General features: G+C 41.8%; 2 protein-coding genes across 10 annotated transcripts in view; both read right to left on the reverse strand.

The window, feature by feature from the left end:
* The window catches only part of chd9 (chromodomain helicase DNA binding protein 9), a 70,995-nt gene extending 63,899 nt beyond the window's left edge, over positions 1-7,096 (reverse strand). For 4 of the 5 annotated variants that reach the window (XM_071489408.1, XM_071489407.1, XM_071489406.1 and 1 more), the window contains exons 1-3: positions 6,952-7,096; positions 6,738-6,871; positions 657-2,354 (exon numbers count right to left, since the gene is read on the reverse strand). In XM_071489408.1, coding sequence (XP_071345509.1) covers positions 657-2,246 — 1,590 coding nt within the window. In that variant the 5' untranslated portion in view covers positions 2,247-2,354; positions 6,738-6,871; positions 6,952-7,096. Of the gene's footprint in view, positions 1-656; positions 2,355-5,890; positions 6,173-6,737; positions 6,872-6,951 lie in introns of those variants that run through there. The other variant, XM_071489405.1, reaches the window with a different exon arrangement.
* Positions 7,097-7,960: 864 nt separating this feature from the next.
* On the reverse strand, positions 7,961-15,297 carry aktip (akt interacting protein). 5 transcript variants are annotated; one of them, XM_071489415.1, is made up of 10 exons: positions 15,156-15,297; positions 14,294-14,418; positions 12,562-12,770; positions 12,251-12,315; positions 11,848-11,948; positions 11,337-11,425; positions 10,829-10,927; positions 9,904-10,011; positions 9,676-9,736; positions 7,961-9,489 (listed from the first exon to the last, which is right to left on the reverse strand). In XM_071489415.1, exons 2-10 carry the CDS (start codon positions 14,339-14,341, stop codon positions 9,382-9,384), a joined length of 888 nt encoding a protein of 295 aa, XP_071345516.1. In that variant the 5' UTR covers positions 14,342-14,418; positions 15,156-15,297; the 3' UTR covers positions 7,961-9,381. The 5 variants fall into 5 exon arrangements, with proteins under 5 accessions (XP_071345516.1, XP_071345512.1, XP_071345517.1 ...); XM_071489411.1 differs by having other exon boundaries at positions 12,562-12,773; XM_071489416.1 differs by having other exon boundaries at positions 14,294-14,415; positions 15,156-15,295.
* Between the last annotated feature and the right edge of the window lie 54 nt (positions 15,298-15,351).

Consider the following 15,351-nt stretch of genomic DNA (forward strand, 5'->3'; position numbering starts at 1 on the left):
CTCCCCCACACTCTGTCGAGGCAGTGTGCAAGTGCCTCTGGCTTGCCCTGACCCACATCTTGATATAGCCCTAAGTATGCTTACAGCTAAGTCCTGAAGACACTCCTGCCACTCTTAGCCTAATCAGGCCTGACCTGCTGTCAGTGCACTGAGCAGGCCAGGCTGGACAGACCATTATCATTTTCAGAAGGCTTTCAAATGGCTCTAGGTACTGCCTCTTCACCTTCCCCCACTCCACCACTGATTACAGGTCTCCTACTAGACAAGCACATGTTCTATCTGGAATAGTTAGTTAAACATTACATGAGTGACTGAATTCTGTGCCATGATATACTGGGAACAAAACACAAATTCTCTTCATGTCAGCAGCAAAGAAATGTTCTCCACCAGTACAGCAAACAATAGGCATTCATATCATCTAATTTCTTCAATTTATATCAACTTATTAACCTTCCCTCCCCTCACTTCTCCTCAGCAATCTAAACTGAGAGTGAAACAGGGGTAAGGGACAGCATGCACAGTGTTCATATAAATTAGAAAATATAATATTCAGGGTGTTACTCTTCTACACTCTTCTATGGTAAATGTTCAGCCATGCTTGTGCAATACTAGGAGCCAAAAAATGAAGCCAATACTTGTCTGTGACACTGTATTACCTTCTCTTCCTTGTACTCAACAGGTGGTGGTTTCCTGTGCTCATGTCCCCCCTCCAGACTGGAATTGGCCCAGGAACAGTTGGAGTCATCCTGTTGGCTGAGAGCAGCCTCCAGCTGGGGCAGTAGGTCAGGCAGGAGGTCAGGAGGCTCCAGTCCCTCCAAGTCTCCATCCTGAGCCTCTGATGTCAGGAGACTGTCTCCTAAAGCCTGGTATCCATTAGTGTTGATGGCCCCGCAGCTCTGAGGCTGCTCAGAGGGCAGCTGGCTGTTCATGCTGGGATAACAGCTCATAGATTCACCGAACATCTCAGATGACCTGCAGTTTCCCTGGGTTTCTCTAGAACAACGTAGGGCCCGGAAAGGACATTCCTCTGCCTGGCTAACTGGAATCCTAGTGTGCTGCTGACTCATAACGCCTGTGGATGGAAACTGACATACTGTCCCCGAGAGCTCAGGCACTGTGGAAGTGAGGGGTGCAGTGGTGGTGGTGGGCCCAGATACTGAGGCTGAGGAAAAAGACTGCTGATTGAGACTGGGTATTTCTGGCTCTCCGGGGTAAGCAGGATACTGGGCTGGTTGGTAAGCAGTGGCAGAACTGACAGAGCATGTGGGCAGGGAGTGAACCAAAGATGATGAATGCATGGGGAAGGGCAGGTTAGGGTCTTCTGGCCCTGATCCAGACAAGGCTTGGCCTCCCCTAGTCAACTGGTAGCTACCATGTTGCTGCTGATGTTGCTGTAAGCAAGTCCCACTCAGAGAAGCATTCTGACTATCTAAATAAGACTTACTCGGTGGAGCCCTGGATTGAAACCTTGGTCCTCCTACAGTTAGCTGGTGCTGAACCGGCTGCTGACTATGATGAACTTGCTGTTGGCTCTGACTGGCCTGGTGAAAGGAGAAATTGTGATGCTGCTGTTGCTGCATTGACATAGTCTGCGTGTTAATTTGTTGGTGCTGGCGCTGGTTTAACAGCTGCTGCTGATGACTTTGCTGTTGTTGTAGCTGCTGCCGCATTCTGTGCTGCTGCTCCTGTTGCTGACGATGACAGGGGTGGTGTTGTTGCTGTTGTATTTGTTGTTGTCTGACATGAAGTTGCTGGTTGTGCAGTGGCTGCTGCTGATGACAAAGCTGTTGTTGCTGATGTTGCTGCTGTTGAGATATGGGGTGGTACATATTCCCATTCTGGTCTTGGTTGCCCCACATCGGACTGCTACTGTTACAGAACAGCCCATTTGATTGAGGAACTTGGCTCATGGCGGCAGTGCGGTACTGGCCATGTTGCTCAGGTATCATGCCACCGCCTACAACACCTGTGCCCCCAGGACCAGAGAATGCCTGCCCCGTAGGATTCTGTGCTTTAATGCCAATGTAATGACCCATCTGCTGACTGTAAGTGGGCATGACTTGTTGGCTTGAAACTGCTGGCATTATGTCTTGGTGCTTCGCTGGGCCTAAAGGCTCCACTTGGAGAGGCTCAAAGTCAGCGCTGAGGTTTAGCTCATCCACGAGTGATGGTGCTGAGGGAAACCCATCCTCATCCAGCCCTTCCAAACCTCCCACAAAGAGGCTGGGATCATCGAAGAAGTCCATGGCAGAGCCGGGAGGGTAACTGGAACCTTTGGAACACCACTGGATCCAAGCTGGTCCCAATGATCCTCACTTTCTAGAGAGCTACAGCATGTCCGTTATATTGTGTCCCTGCCCAAAAATGAAGGAAAGAAAATTAAAATACAACATTCATATCAAAAGATGAAAACTACATAATGCATGATCTAAATAAAGATCAGATCAGTTTCCAAACAAACTTCAAGCTACTCATTAAAAGAATCTAGTAGAAACTCCACTACACAAACATGCAAATGAATAATTTTCAGTCTGTGATGATATGACAATTTATCAAGTACTTTTTTTTTGCCACCAAATCTTTTTTTATCATCCATTTCTTCATCAGTGATACATACTTGTAGGTTGAGAGAAATGCATGAAATTCAATCCAGTATCAAAAACAAAAAAAAAAAAAAAAAAAAACTTTCAAAGAGCAGGTAATGGCTAGGTCAGAGGGTCTGGGAGAAATTTGGTACTGTCAATTATCTATCAGCACTGCCTTTCATGTGTGTCGCAAAGCAGCTGGTGCAAACCAACCGCCAGCCACCAGCAGGTGCCTCTTCCTGTACCCCCTCCCCTTTAACACACACATACACACACATGCACCTCAACCCCCACCCCCACCCCCACAACCAATGAAGCTGCCTGCCCTGCCGCTGCAGAATGTGTGGGAGGTGCAGACAGCTGATAGAATTTCAACAGCTAGGGACAGAGGCAGATGAGGCCCTTTGAGTATGAGTGTGCATGTGCATGTGCATGTCTCTGTGTGTGTATGTGTGTATGTGTGTGTGTGTGTGTGTGTGTGTGTGTGTGTGTGTGTGTTTTCTGCAACCACAGACCAGCGGAAGATGACAGAAGCTAACCCAGGTCAGTCATTATATGCTGACTTGCTATGCACACACGCACACAGAAGCACAAATAAGCAGAGACATTTCTCCAGTGTCTCAGTCTAACTTGTAGGGATACTTAAATTGTTTTCATTGATTAAAATACATTTGAAAAATAGCTATTAAGCTGATTCATGGTTTAACATAAAGAAAATGGTGATTTTTTTTATTTTTTTATATACCACTCTCCCAATTGCACTTGGTGTTGGTTGCGGTGCGTCTGTCCAAAACTACGGCAGCCTAAACTACTGCATCCGTGATCTCGAGTCAGGGGCCAAATAAATCATTAACAAAGACGATCACTGAAAGCAAGTCGTGAATGCATAAATTCAAACAAATTCATGAAAGTGGCTAACCATCCTCAAATCCCAACTGGAGGCACAACATTAATGTGTTTGTAGAGTGTGCAAGCAAATTTGAAAATGCAAATATTGTCAGGCTTATCATATTTAAGAAACACATAACTGAGTTGCTCCACTAAAATGTGATTCATTTGGGTAAGGGCAGGTTATTGAGACTACGTGATTTCAATTGCCAATTTCTCAACATTTAGACTTTATTGTTAATGTAAAGGGTCACTTTGGCCATGTGGCCTGCTTGGCCCATACCAACTAATACATCAACATTAACTATCTGTATTGGTTCCATTGTTTTTGTTGCATTATCTACACCTGTGTATCTTTGCAGAGTCATGGGGGGCTGGAGCCCATCACAGCTGTCAGTGGGTGAGGGGCAGGGTACATCCTGGACAGGTTGCCAGTCAATCATAGGGCTGACACATAACAGACAACTATTTGCACTCACATTCACAACTACGGGCAATTCTAGTTGCCAGTTAACCTAACCTGCATGTGTTTGGACGGTGAGAGGAAACCAAAGCACCTGGAGAAAATCCACACAGCCAAAACGAGAACATTCAAACTCCACACCCAGCAGGTGTCGGCAGGTTAGATCCCGGAACCTTCTGCTAACCACTGAGTCAGAATGGTGTCCTGTTTTCATGCCCGTCATACTGTGGTTGCTTCGCAGTTTATGAGTAGGTTCATGCAGTCTTTGTAAAAATGATTCTCTCAATTTGTCACAAATGTTAGTTTAGGTGCCATATCTCATATCTAATAAGATAAAGAGCATGTGTTTTGTATGTGAGCTAAGCTGTTATTCGGTTTTGAAGACAATATTTTCTTTATTTTTGTCCAATCATTTACAGTAAATCATTTTTACTGCTGGACAGGTAGAATATTACAATAGAATAGATACAGACATCTTGTTCAGAAATGCTGTGTTGGGGAGCAGGGACAAAGCACTGTGCTTGACCCTTAGTTCACACCTAACACCAAATAATTTAATTAGGTTTTATTTCCAGTGGCTCATTCCGAATGCAGTCAAGTAATTTAAGTTATTACAAAACACAAATCCTAAACTAAACTTAAATCATGCTCAGGTTTACTGTAACATCACAGCGCACAGTTCCTGCTGTAGCTCACTGTCATGCACACAGATATGTATCCTACATGTTATCACTCTCCCCACCAATCATCAGCAACAGGTCCTCATAAAAATCTGTCCACAAATGCATTCCTGTTTCCAGTTAGAGTTGTGTTTCCTGTTTGACGCTCACCCCAGTGCTTTGTTTACAATGCTGTTTATTGGGAAACCATGTGACTGTCCTATAATGTGGCATTCCTGCTTGCCTATATTCACAGGAAACATAATTATTTGATTATTTTTCTCACACCATGTCAACAAGCACAATGAAATCACATAATACTGCCTGGGGAAGAATTAAGAGAATAAAATGTGCATAATGGTCACATCTGAGCAATTTGAGAACAACAGAAAATTACAACTACCAATCATTATCAAGTGATAATTACACCATCTCTAACTCTAGTATATGGCTTTAGCATCATGAGAATGTTCTTTTCTCCGGATTCAAGTTCCTGAAGATAATTGTACTTATGTACACTTATCACTTGGGTTGACACTTTAGCAAAACGTAGCCCATGTGAAATAATTTCACTGAGTTAAATGAGTTTTCATCAGACACTAGTTTGGCAGATATTCTCTGATTGGTGACATTCAAAGTAAGTTTGAGGCACAGCTGCGCCGAAGTCGATGGCTGAGGTAAAGAAAACAGTCCACTGAAGCTGGCCTGACAACAGTGAACTGGCAGTGATAGAGCATGCACCTTATGACAGCTTATTGTAATGTGTTCGAAAAATAAAACACGGTTTTATCGTATTTCCCATGTGCCCTGGATCAATGTAGCATATTCCCGAGCCTGCTAGCCAAGCCACTGCTAACCCACAAACACCCCCATCTAGTCCCCCCAGCCTCCGCCGACTTCCAGCTGTTTCCTTCATTATCGTGACGCTGTGAGCACCATCCAGGCACATGCACCTCGGGCCTGATATCAACATGAACTGTGTACACAAGTGTCCCGGGGTCGCCATTGAAGCCAGCTGGGACTGATGTCACACAAATGGCCACTTCACACAGCACCAAACCAACCAGCAGGAGCGGGAAATAGCATCACGTTTACTACAATATTACCTTCAGACTAAAATGCGAAAAGTTAGCCACGAACAACATTTCCACAGCGCTGCGACCGAGAGCGCATTTCACTTAGTACTTAAGCCTTTTGAACACGTTTAAACTGCTACACTGTGGCAACAATGGTGCCGCGTAAAACTCTGCGACACGTCCGACATGTCTTCAAATGTTTTGGATAAGAAGTCTTACTTTGACGAAACAGACACCGGGCCCGCCACTGAAGTCAGCAGCATCCTCTCATCTTCACCCAGTAATGGCTTCAACTCCTGCGAGCACGCCGCGGACGAGCCGGCGGGGTGTTGCGGGGTGTTGCGCCACTTGAAGCGCAGCTGCTCGCCCACAAAATGAATACAGGTGGGACGTCTGGTTTTCACATCTGAAATGTTTGCCCCGGGATATCGGGATGAGTCACATGTGCTCCGAGCCAAGCCTCCACTTTGTAAGTCACAGGACTCAAAAGGTGTCGTCACTGTCGTGACGCTTCCTCACTGAAGAAGAAGAAGAGGACGAGGTGGAGGAGGGGGAGGAGGGGGAGGAGGCCGGAGATGGATGGAGAGAGGTCGGCCGTGGCGGCGGCCGTGGCGGCGCGGCTAGTTTGTTCTCCTCGGCCGACTTTCGTTTTCATGTTCCTGGTGGACGCACCGGTGGACGCACCGGCACCGCCAGCAGCTACCGCGTCCACATTCAAGCGCGGCGCTGAGCGTGCCCGCCCGGTCGCTGTCAGTTCAGGACCACCATGGCCGAGAACCACGGAAGACTACTTTGGAGTCACGCACGTTTAAATTCAGCCGGCAAACTGTTAGAAAGTATGAAGAAATGTGGTGTTTTATGTGCCAAATTACGGTGAAGTATTGCAGGGTGAGTCTTATTTCTACCGGGAAGATACACACTCAGCGAGGCGGTGTGTCATCAGACAGCTGAGGCGAGCCTCACTGACTGACTGTCAGAAATTTGACAGCTCCTACTCTGAATGAAACAGAACCCCTCAAGTCTAAATCGTGTCTCAGAAATCATCAAAAGACGTGTTGTTTCTTACCTGAAACGACCCCTAAAGCGCAACTCCGGGCGTCAGTGTAGAGAGAGTGTTATCGGCGAAGTTGTGGCTGTGTTGTTAGTTGTACTCCTGCTGGCGACCACGGCACAGCGGCTCTACCGCTGGTGCTGACGTGACTGTGATAACACCGCATTTGCATATTAGTAAACTCCTCTGTGATTGGACCACCGACAATTTGCCACAATGTCACACTTACATGTAAGATTGAAACCCGGCTCCCGCTGTCTCAGTACTTTTGGCACGGCGCCGCCCCCGGTCAGCGCCAGAGAGCGGCTGGATAAACCATATATTCATCAGTAAAGTGCCTGTGTTGACAGAGTGCATAAGATGGCCGCGTCCAGGCCAGAGCCAATCCGGAGAGGTTTTACTTTCGCACATGGAGCGGAGTCTCTCCTCAGCGCAAACGTTACGGGAGTGGGAGTGCTGCTCTCCACTGTGGGTACATACCGACCTCTGGTGGCCGACTCAGCGACACACTGCCTTTAAATGAACTTGTTCCACTTGTACCACAGAACTGCTGTCCTCAGTACTGCTTTCATAGAGACTATAAAATCCATGACATTTTTTATCTCATGGCACATATCTTATAACACATTTATATTTACACTTCTATCCAAAGTGAGGGACAACATTAAAGCCTCAGTCCAGTGAGTGCATGTGATACATCTATTCAATAAGTGTATAATAAAACTATAATGTCTCAATTTTACCATTGGCCCTGGTTACAGTGTAAGAGCTCTTCAGGGTCTGTCCTCTGATTTCTAGTATGTGCTCTGTTTTGCAATCAATTTATATTCCTATAATGGAAAATTAGCCAGTAACTGAGATGTAATATCCCTCTGTGATCTCTGTGTAGGATAATATGGAATCTAGGTGAACGCAACTGATCAGCAGTTATGACTCTTGCATACAGATTTTGTAAGTGTGATACTTAATTGCCACCTATAGGTCTCATTTTACAGTAATCAAAGCAGATTTGGGTCAGCTGCCCAGGAGTTATTTGGCATCTAACTTGAGGACTCTTGGCGACAGAGCAATCATGAAAACTTTATTCAAGAACAGACATGAAAATTGACACTAAATTCACTACCTTTCTGAAAGGTCCTCACATAATCTGTGCTCTGGTTCAGGGATTATTGGTGTTTCAAGTCAGTAGAACCATTGATGGTAAACCCGAGTTTAAAAAAAAAAAACAATACAAAGCATAACTTGACTTATTTTATTGATTTCAGAGAAAAGCATTTATATCTCATGTCATCTATGCAGCAATGTCTTTCGCAAACCAGAGCAGCAATGGTTCCATGTAGAACACATTAAAACTCATGTTTGAAGATGCCGACAGCCCGAATGGCAGTGAATGAAGTACACTGTGATTTTGTTACATCCTTGCCTTTCACAGCAGCTATAAATAGATCTAATGGGTTTCAGCACCGTATCAGCTATTATAATATAGACAAGTGGGGGTTCCCACACATTTTAAAGATGTCCTACTTTTTCCACATCCTTAATTTAATAATATTGAAGGCAGCTGGTCAATTGCTATCAATTAATCCAGAGCCCATTGCAGGTAAATATGTTGCACATAAAGTGACTTTGGTCTGGCACATCAGTAAAGGGGTATTTTTGTAGCTGGATTAATCTCCATTTTGTGATGCTCAGAAACTAGTTAATAACTAAACCTTATCAAAATACATGATTTTTTTAGACCTATGTAGGAATCCTGCAGTAACTTCTTTGACTTGCGAAGTAAAAATCTGTAAGGGTATTTAAATAACATTTGGAAAGAAAGTTAACCAAAACATTCACTTAGAAAGTCCAAGCAGTGATGCAGACATGTCTCCTCAAGTCAAACCTTAGCACAGCATCCATTATTTACACACCAAACCTTTAATAACCAATAGCCAAAGGTACATAAAACATTCAAAATGATTTAAAAATCAGACAATAAAATAAATGAACTTATTTAGCATCTCATTTAAAACCGTACTTGCCTGCTCTGCTTTATATATATATATATATATTAGGGACTATGTAAGACAATAGAAGACAGTGAATTAAAAAGAAATAATTGTCCAATAAGAAACAAATATAAAATACATCATGTCCGTCTAATTGGGTGTTGGGAGTGGTCGTAATTAGGATGTTTCATTCACACGGCTGTGTCTTATAATATTTCAAGTCTGACAAATAAACAGTCCTGAGCCAGTTTCAGCAAGTGGTACAGATCATGTAGTTCCACTATACTCACTGTATGAAGGCAAATTGCTTTGCTCATACTTTTCAGCTCCTTTTGGGACAGTATGTTATCACCTAGCCCAACATGTGCATGGATCCGAAAATCTAAATGAGAAAGCACTTTGATTGCATCACAGCCTAAATGATGTTGCTGAGACATCCATTTGTCATCGTCGATTTACATATGATACAAACTTTGTTTACTTATTCTAAAGCTGTTTGAGGAGATGCCTACAAAGCTTTTAAAGCCGAGCAATAACGTGGAGATTTAATATTAAGTTCTCCCAACTGTTTCAAGGATCCAGTTCACATAAACAGCTGAGGCATGCCAGTGGCCTGGCATCCAATGCTTGTGTCTCCCTCTAGTGGCCACTGCATCTACAGTGCAGGTTCAGCTCTGAGGGGGACTGTCATCTTTACTGAAGGGCTGTGTCGATCCAGGCTTCACCCAAGACAGCCCTGACACCTGCGTTCCCTTGTGGTGATCCTCAGGCCGTCTCTAGGGCAACAAGGCAAATTAGCAGTTACATAACAGGAACAGCTCAACCAATCAAGGTGTGTATAGCTTACTTTATCTCAACCAAACCCTTTGGGTTTTAATCTGCGAAGAGAACTGCAGTAGACTAGACTCTCCTGCTCATTTACAGTCTGAGACAGCAAACTTCAGTATTTTTGTAAAACTTACTTTGTATGTGAACATCCGTTCCTTTGCTTCCTCATGAACGGCTGGGTTCCATGGAGAAAAACTAACCAATAGATAAGAGTGGCAAAGTGAGTGTAACTTTGCACCTTTTTACCCTTCAGAGTTTCATCACACACACATACATAGGCATATAAACACAGAATTATATTGTGTGATTTCTTTGTAGTGGTGAGGGTTGCGGGATGTTAAAAATTTAGACAGTTTACCAACCTTATTGCGTAGGGATCCTCTATCTTGGGCTGGTCAAAAAGATGACTGTTGCATAGTTTCACACTGTCCACAACTTTGCTTTTGAACAACTGCACATCCCTTTCATATCTGAAAAGGGAAAAAATTGTTTAGAAAAAAAATAAATCAAAAAAATAAAAAAAAATCAATGATTTGTACTTTTTCCTTCATTAAAACCATGTGCAACTGCATAATGAATTAAGACTTGGCCTTTTTCATGGCAGACACCTTGACAAGGCAAGGAAAGCACAAGCATAATTGATAAGATTAATAATGGCTGAATTTATATTACTAGGGCCAGTTCTAGGGTCCTATTATTGTGTATACTGGCTCATGGACACAAGAAAGTATCAGTGGTACTGGCTACACCCGTGCGGTTCCCATTACAAGTCAAAATGTCTGATTTAGAAAGCTGCATTTCATAAAAATACTCCACATTTTAATTCACAACTTATTCAACATTATACAGCAAGTATTGGCCATTTGTAAGAATAGTTCCCAGTGCCACACAGCCATTTAGCCAGAAGTTGCTTTCAAACAATTCTTCTTTGCACTCTACTTATCGGCAGATAAAAGACCAAGTTGTTAGGTCTTGATTTGCATTTTAATTCTTTTCTTTTCATTTAGTCTTAAAAATATATACAAATATTTAGTAATGGGCCAAGATAAAATACACTACTGGCCTGCACAAGCAAATAGCATTCATCAAAGACATGTTAACACAAGTTTGTGTTCTGATTATTTAAAAAAGGTTTTTCAAAATTCAGGACAAAAAAAGCAAATTTTGAAAACTGTGTCTTATTCTTTGGCAATAATACAGAAGACTGGAAAGTATGTTACTTATCCCTACAGTGGTTCATCACTAGCATTAGGACAAAACCAACTAAAAGGATGATACTACACTTACAGCACAGCAGCCTCTGGGTTGAGTGGTTCTGTGGTATATATCTTGTAGAAAATTGTCCGTGCATACATCAGGACTTGCCAGATGTGGTTGTGATTTCGTCTGCATGAACAGAACATAGGGGATTGGTAATATTATTAAACCTTTTTGCTGGGCACATGGTGTGTTCCTTGACCACTACTAAAAGAACACCATCACAGAATTGTACTTCAGATTAGTTTCATATTCCAAGATCTCTCTGATTCAAACACCACACTGAATATGTTTTCTTTGTTCATTGTACTGTTTACATTGAAAACAGTCTCTGGGACAAATTCTGTTTAGTCCAAAATTAACTTTGCACAGAATGTCCAGTTAACAGTCCGAGGGGAAGCACAGCCATGCAGGACATACTCAGGGTGCACAAAATTAACAACTTAGTTTTCACTTAAGTTTGCATTTTTTGCAACTGAAAACCACACTTTGAAGAAAATGGATAACTAAATTCCACAAACAAAAATAGAGAACAGACCTCCATTTGGTGAAAGCTCTTCTGACATCAAGCTCTCCAGACACAGGGTCAACAAGAGGATGGAAGACTGGGATGTCAAACACTAGTTTCTGAAATGAAGCACAAGAAAGAAATGGTTGAAGCATCACATAGCTGAGAAAGCTTTGAACACAAGGCTTTGTTTTCCAGTATCCTAGTTTGAATTGCATTTGCAGATATCTCTCAAGTGTTCAACTGAGTTTCACAATTTAAAATACCAATACAAATATTTCCCTGCATAACAGTTTGGACATTTTAAGATACACAATTTTCCTAGACATTTGCAGACTTGGAAAAAAAAGTTGTTGTTGTTGTTTTTTTTTTTTTTTTATTTTCAAGGTCTTTTTATGTTGCCAATAACCTTACAAACCCCTGACCATGAACAGAGATACTCCATGACTGGGCGACACTAGAGCTTTTTTCTTCTACTTAATACACTTTGTATTTTGTGTTGACAGTCCAAAAACCATGATGTCAAATTTATACTACTCACAGGACACTCTCCATCCGGATAGTTATCTGGAATATACACAGTGAATTTGAAGACTCCATCCTGGTACAAGCCATGTCTGATGAATATGACCCCAAACCACACTGAACAGAGGGACACATGGTATTTCAGAATCTTTACTTTTATGAACGCAAATAAGACTCATAAACACCAAGCTGTATAAACAGACATAAATGTTAACAGTGACAACACAGACTCTGCTAGCAAAATTATATTTTCTGTAAAATATTGTACATTGCACTCAATGTTGCCCTACAGTTCGACATAATTTAAAAATGTTCAAATTTCAGATCAAGTTCTTCAAATTTAAGCATTTCAAAGAGAGTATGTATTTGATTAATGCAAATATAAAACATTAACAGCATGAGCATGAGAGGGTCCTTACTTAGTGCCGACTTGTAGGATGGTTGGACATAAATTCCCGGGAGTTTCTGCTTAATCACTAGTGTGCTGCAGGTCACATGTTAGATCAATACAAAAGGAAGGAGAACATGAATGCAAAATTAAAGGGATACTGTGAGCCCAATCTGATACCAACTATGTCTCTTGGTTTGACAGGAAAATGTTATCAACATATTTTAAAAAAAACAGCATTCAGTATAAACATACTATAGTACAGTAAAGTATAAACATGACAAATGCCAAGGAAATAAAAGCAAACCAATTTTTTTATTCTCATACTGAATCAGTACTTACAACTCAGCCAGCAAAGAGTACTCCAGGTAAAAAGGGCCATAAGAGGCATGTGTGCCATTAGCTGACTGGGCTGGAGTGCCCAGTGATGCAGGCTTGGTAATGGGGGCTGCATTCTTGGGAATGGGTGGAAGCTGCTTTTTGCCAAAGGACAACCGGGCTGGACTGGTTCTCTGCTCCCCATGCCCGCTCTGTTCCTCGTTGTCAGGTCTCTGCTGTTAAGAAATTTAACAGAAATCTCAACATATCAACTGTGAATATTTCTAGTTATGTCAAAAAGCAGACAAGAGGAAGGTCTTGATTGTCATATTAGAAGGCTACCATTTATAAGTCTTCATGCATACTTAAGAGTGGAGCAATTGACCAAGGTACTGATCATGTGCTATGACCAGCCTCTCAGGTTACACTACCCATCTGGTTTGCAGCTATCCTGCCATCAGGAAGCAGTGTCTAGACAATAGCATGCTCTCTCTCTCTCTCTCTCCCTCTCAAGTACAGCTACCATTGTATCTTATTGATGCTGCTGAGAATGATGAGTAGTTTCACTGTACACATTAGAATACGAGGAGCACACAGCAGCATGATGCCAGGAATGTGTCAGGAAGCCACAACTAATGCTGCTGATGACTACAAAAAGTATGCCAGGAATGCTTGCAGTGAATAGTGCGTTGATCCAACAGATCTAGCCTGTACAGTCACTGTAGTCAGACCTGACTACAGAATGTTTTTGAATGATCCTGTGAATCGGCAGGAAAAAGTTAAACTCACACCCATGCTCAAGGTACACCGTTTGCCTCCGCCCTACCTCATCAGGATTGCACCAGCTTGCTAAAATTTATCTTGCCCTTCCCCTTTGTAGGCAAAAACTTCTTACTAGCTAACTGTACTAAACCACTGACACAATTAATGCCTACTCGTTTTCAAATGAAAGTTTACAATTTTTAGTTATATATTTATACCAAATTTGAAGCCAATTTAAAAAGTGATTTTTTTTCCCGCAAAAAAATTAGTAGTAGACCACACCCTCAACTTGAGTATAATGTGAACAATTCCAATTAAGTGAAATTCCTAGGAAAATGAATGCAAATACAAAATTCTAATTGTGACTAATGAGTACAGACAAGTAAATCTTAATTTTTACAAATGGACATGATTCTTTGGCAAAGAAAGTTACAACTCTGTGGCATAAGTCACCAAATTTTATCTTCCCTGGTTTTACAGCAAACATACAAACATTACACATAATGCTATAAGACCTTTGAAGAATCCTTCCTTCTGCAAATAAAGTCAGCCCACATATGATCTTCCCTAACCCTAACCATATAACTTGTGTTTAAATTTGGTGAACAATTAGTGGATGGTGGCTGTCATGTTTTTAAAAAGGAAGGTGAAAGTCTAGGGCATGTTTTTATTTATATATTTATATATATATATATATATATATATATATATATATATATATATATATATATATATAATATATATAATATATATGTATATAAGTATGTACACACACACGTTCAGCACCATTATTGGTCTTTTAAAACTCATGTTCAGTGCTGTAAAGCACATGACTGCTTTGTGCATTACATTTCAGACTTCCATTACATTCAGTCTTCCACAGTCTTACATGTATTTGTGCACAATCATATGCTTTCCCACAAAGGGGTTTAATGGGTGCTGACTAATTTTTCAGTTCTGCTGTAGCCAGCACGTTGCAATTCAATATGTTTACCTTACGACTTGTATTGGCAGACATGCTCCAGAAGGGGTTTAAGTTCATTACTCATTCAGAGGTTCCGATGGGTGTTCCTCTTTTTATGAAGGTCCCACAACAACTGCTGTCCAGGCCATCCGCTGCTGTGACAGAAAGAACACACATGAAATAAATGACCGTTCATACAAACAACTTGTAAACATACACACAGTCAAACAGCTAATGTTGAGCTATTGTCCTCTAGCTCACACTAGATTATGGGTATTTATCGTTGCAACCTGACGGCCATTATCAAAATATCTTTACATTAAGCTGACAGAGAACAAAGCGAGAAAAGTTCACAGCTCGTTAGCTCCGCAATTATCTAAAACGAGAGTGTTTGTGATATATTTTAGCTTCATGCTAACTTAGCTGTCTAATGAAGTATGCTAACCTTAGCTGTTGTGTTGTTGCCGACATCCAAACAGTCAATTGTGTAGCTAATGTGAGGTGCTGTAGAGTGTTAGTAGGAACCCGTGTTTCAATTTCAGTAAAATTAGCTCCTAGTGTCGTGGTATTTTTGGCAGGATATCGAGTTATCGTGTCATTCGCCACAGCCTGGGGTTACAGTGCTAACCTAGCAAACGTTATGGACCTACGTTAGGTAGTTAAAACCTATGTAATTTTAGCAGACAGCTGGCAATACGACCAATTACCCTCTCAAGGCGTAAGAATAGTTACTCTTCATGTTCACACACTGACGCCGTGTCACCTGCTTCTTTTACTCACTTTATGACATCTACAGCATTAGCTTTAGAAGCTACCTTTGGTGTTGCTAACAACTTGATTATCCCTTTAATTTTAGCCTTTGCACGTAAGCCAGCTTCGTGGTGTAACTCACCGTATTTGCTAGAGTTCTTTTAAATGTCGCTTTGACAGAGGTGTTAATGTGTGTCTCGGTATAATTTTCACGGAAACTGCTCTCTGCTGCTCGCCATTCCCTTAAGTGTCATTCCGGCTAACTAGCTAACGTTGGCTAGCTAAATAAACTGACAGAGTTCAATCTAACTTAATGAGGGGCGTTTCGGTGTGTGAGC

Source organism: Trachinotus anak, unplaced genomic scaffold, assembly GCF_046630095.1.
Source record: "Trachinotus anak isolate AG129_WGS33_773 ecotype Australia unplaced genomic scaffold, CSIRO_AGI_Tana_v1 ptg000011l, whole genome shotgun sequence".
Classification (NCBI taxonomy): Eukaryota; Metazoa; Chordata; class Actinopteri; order Carangiformes; family Carangidae; genus Trachinotus; species Trachinotus anak.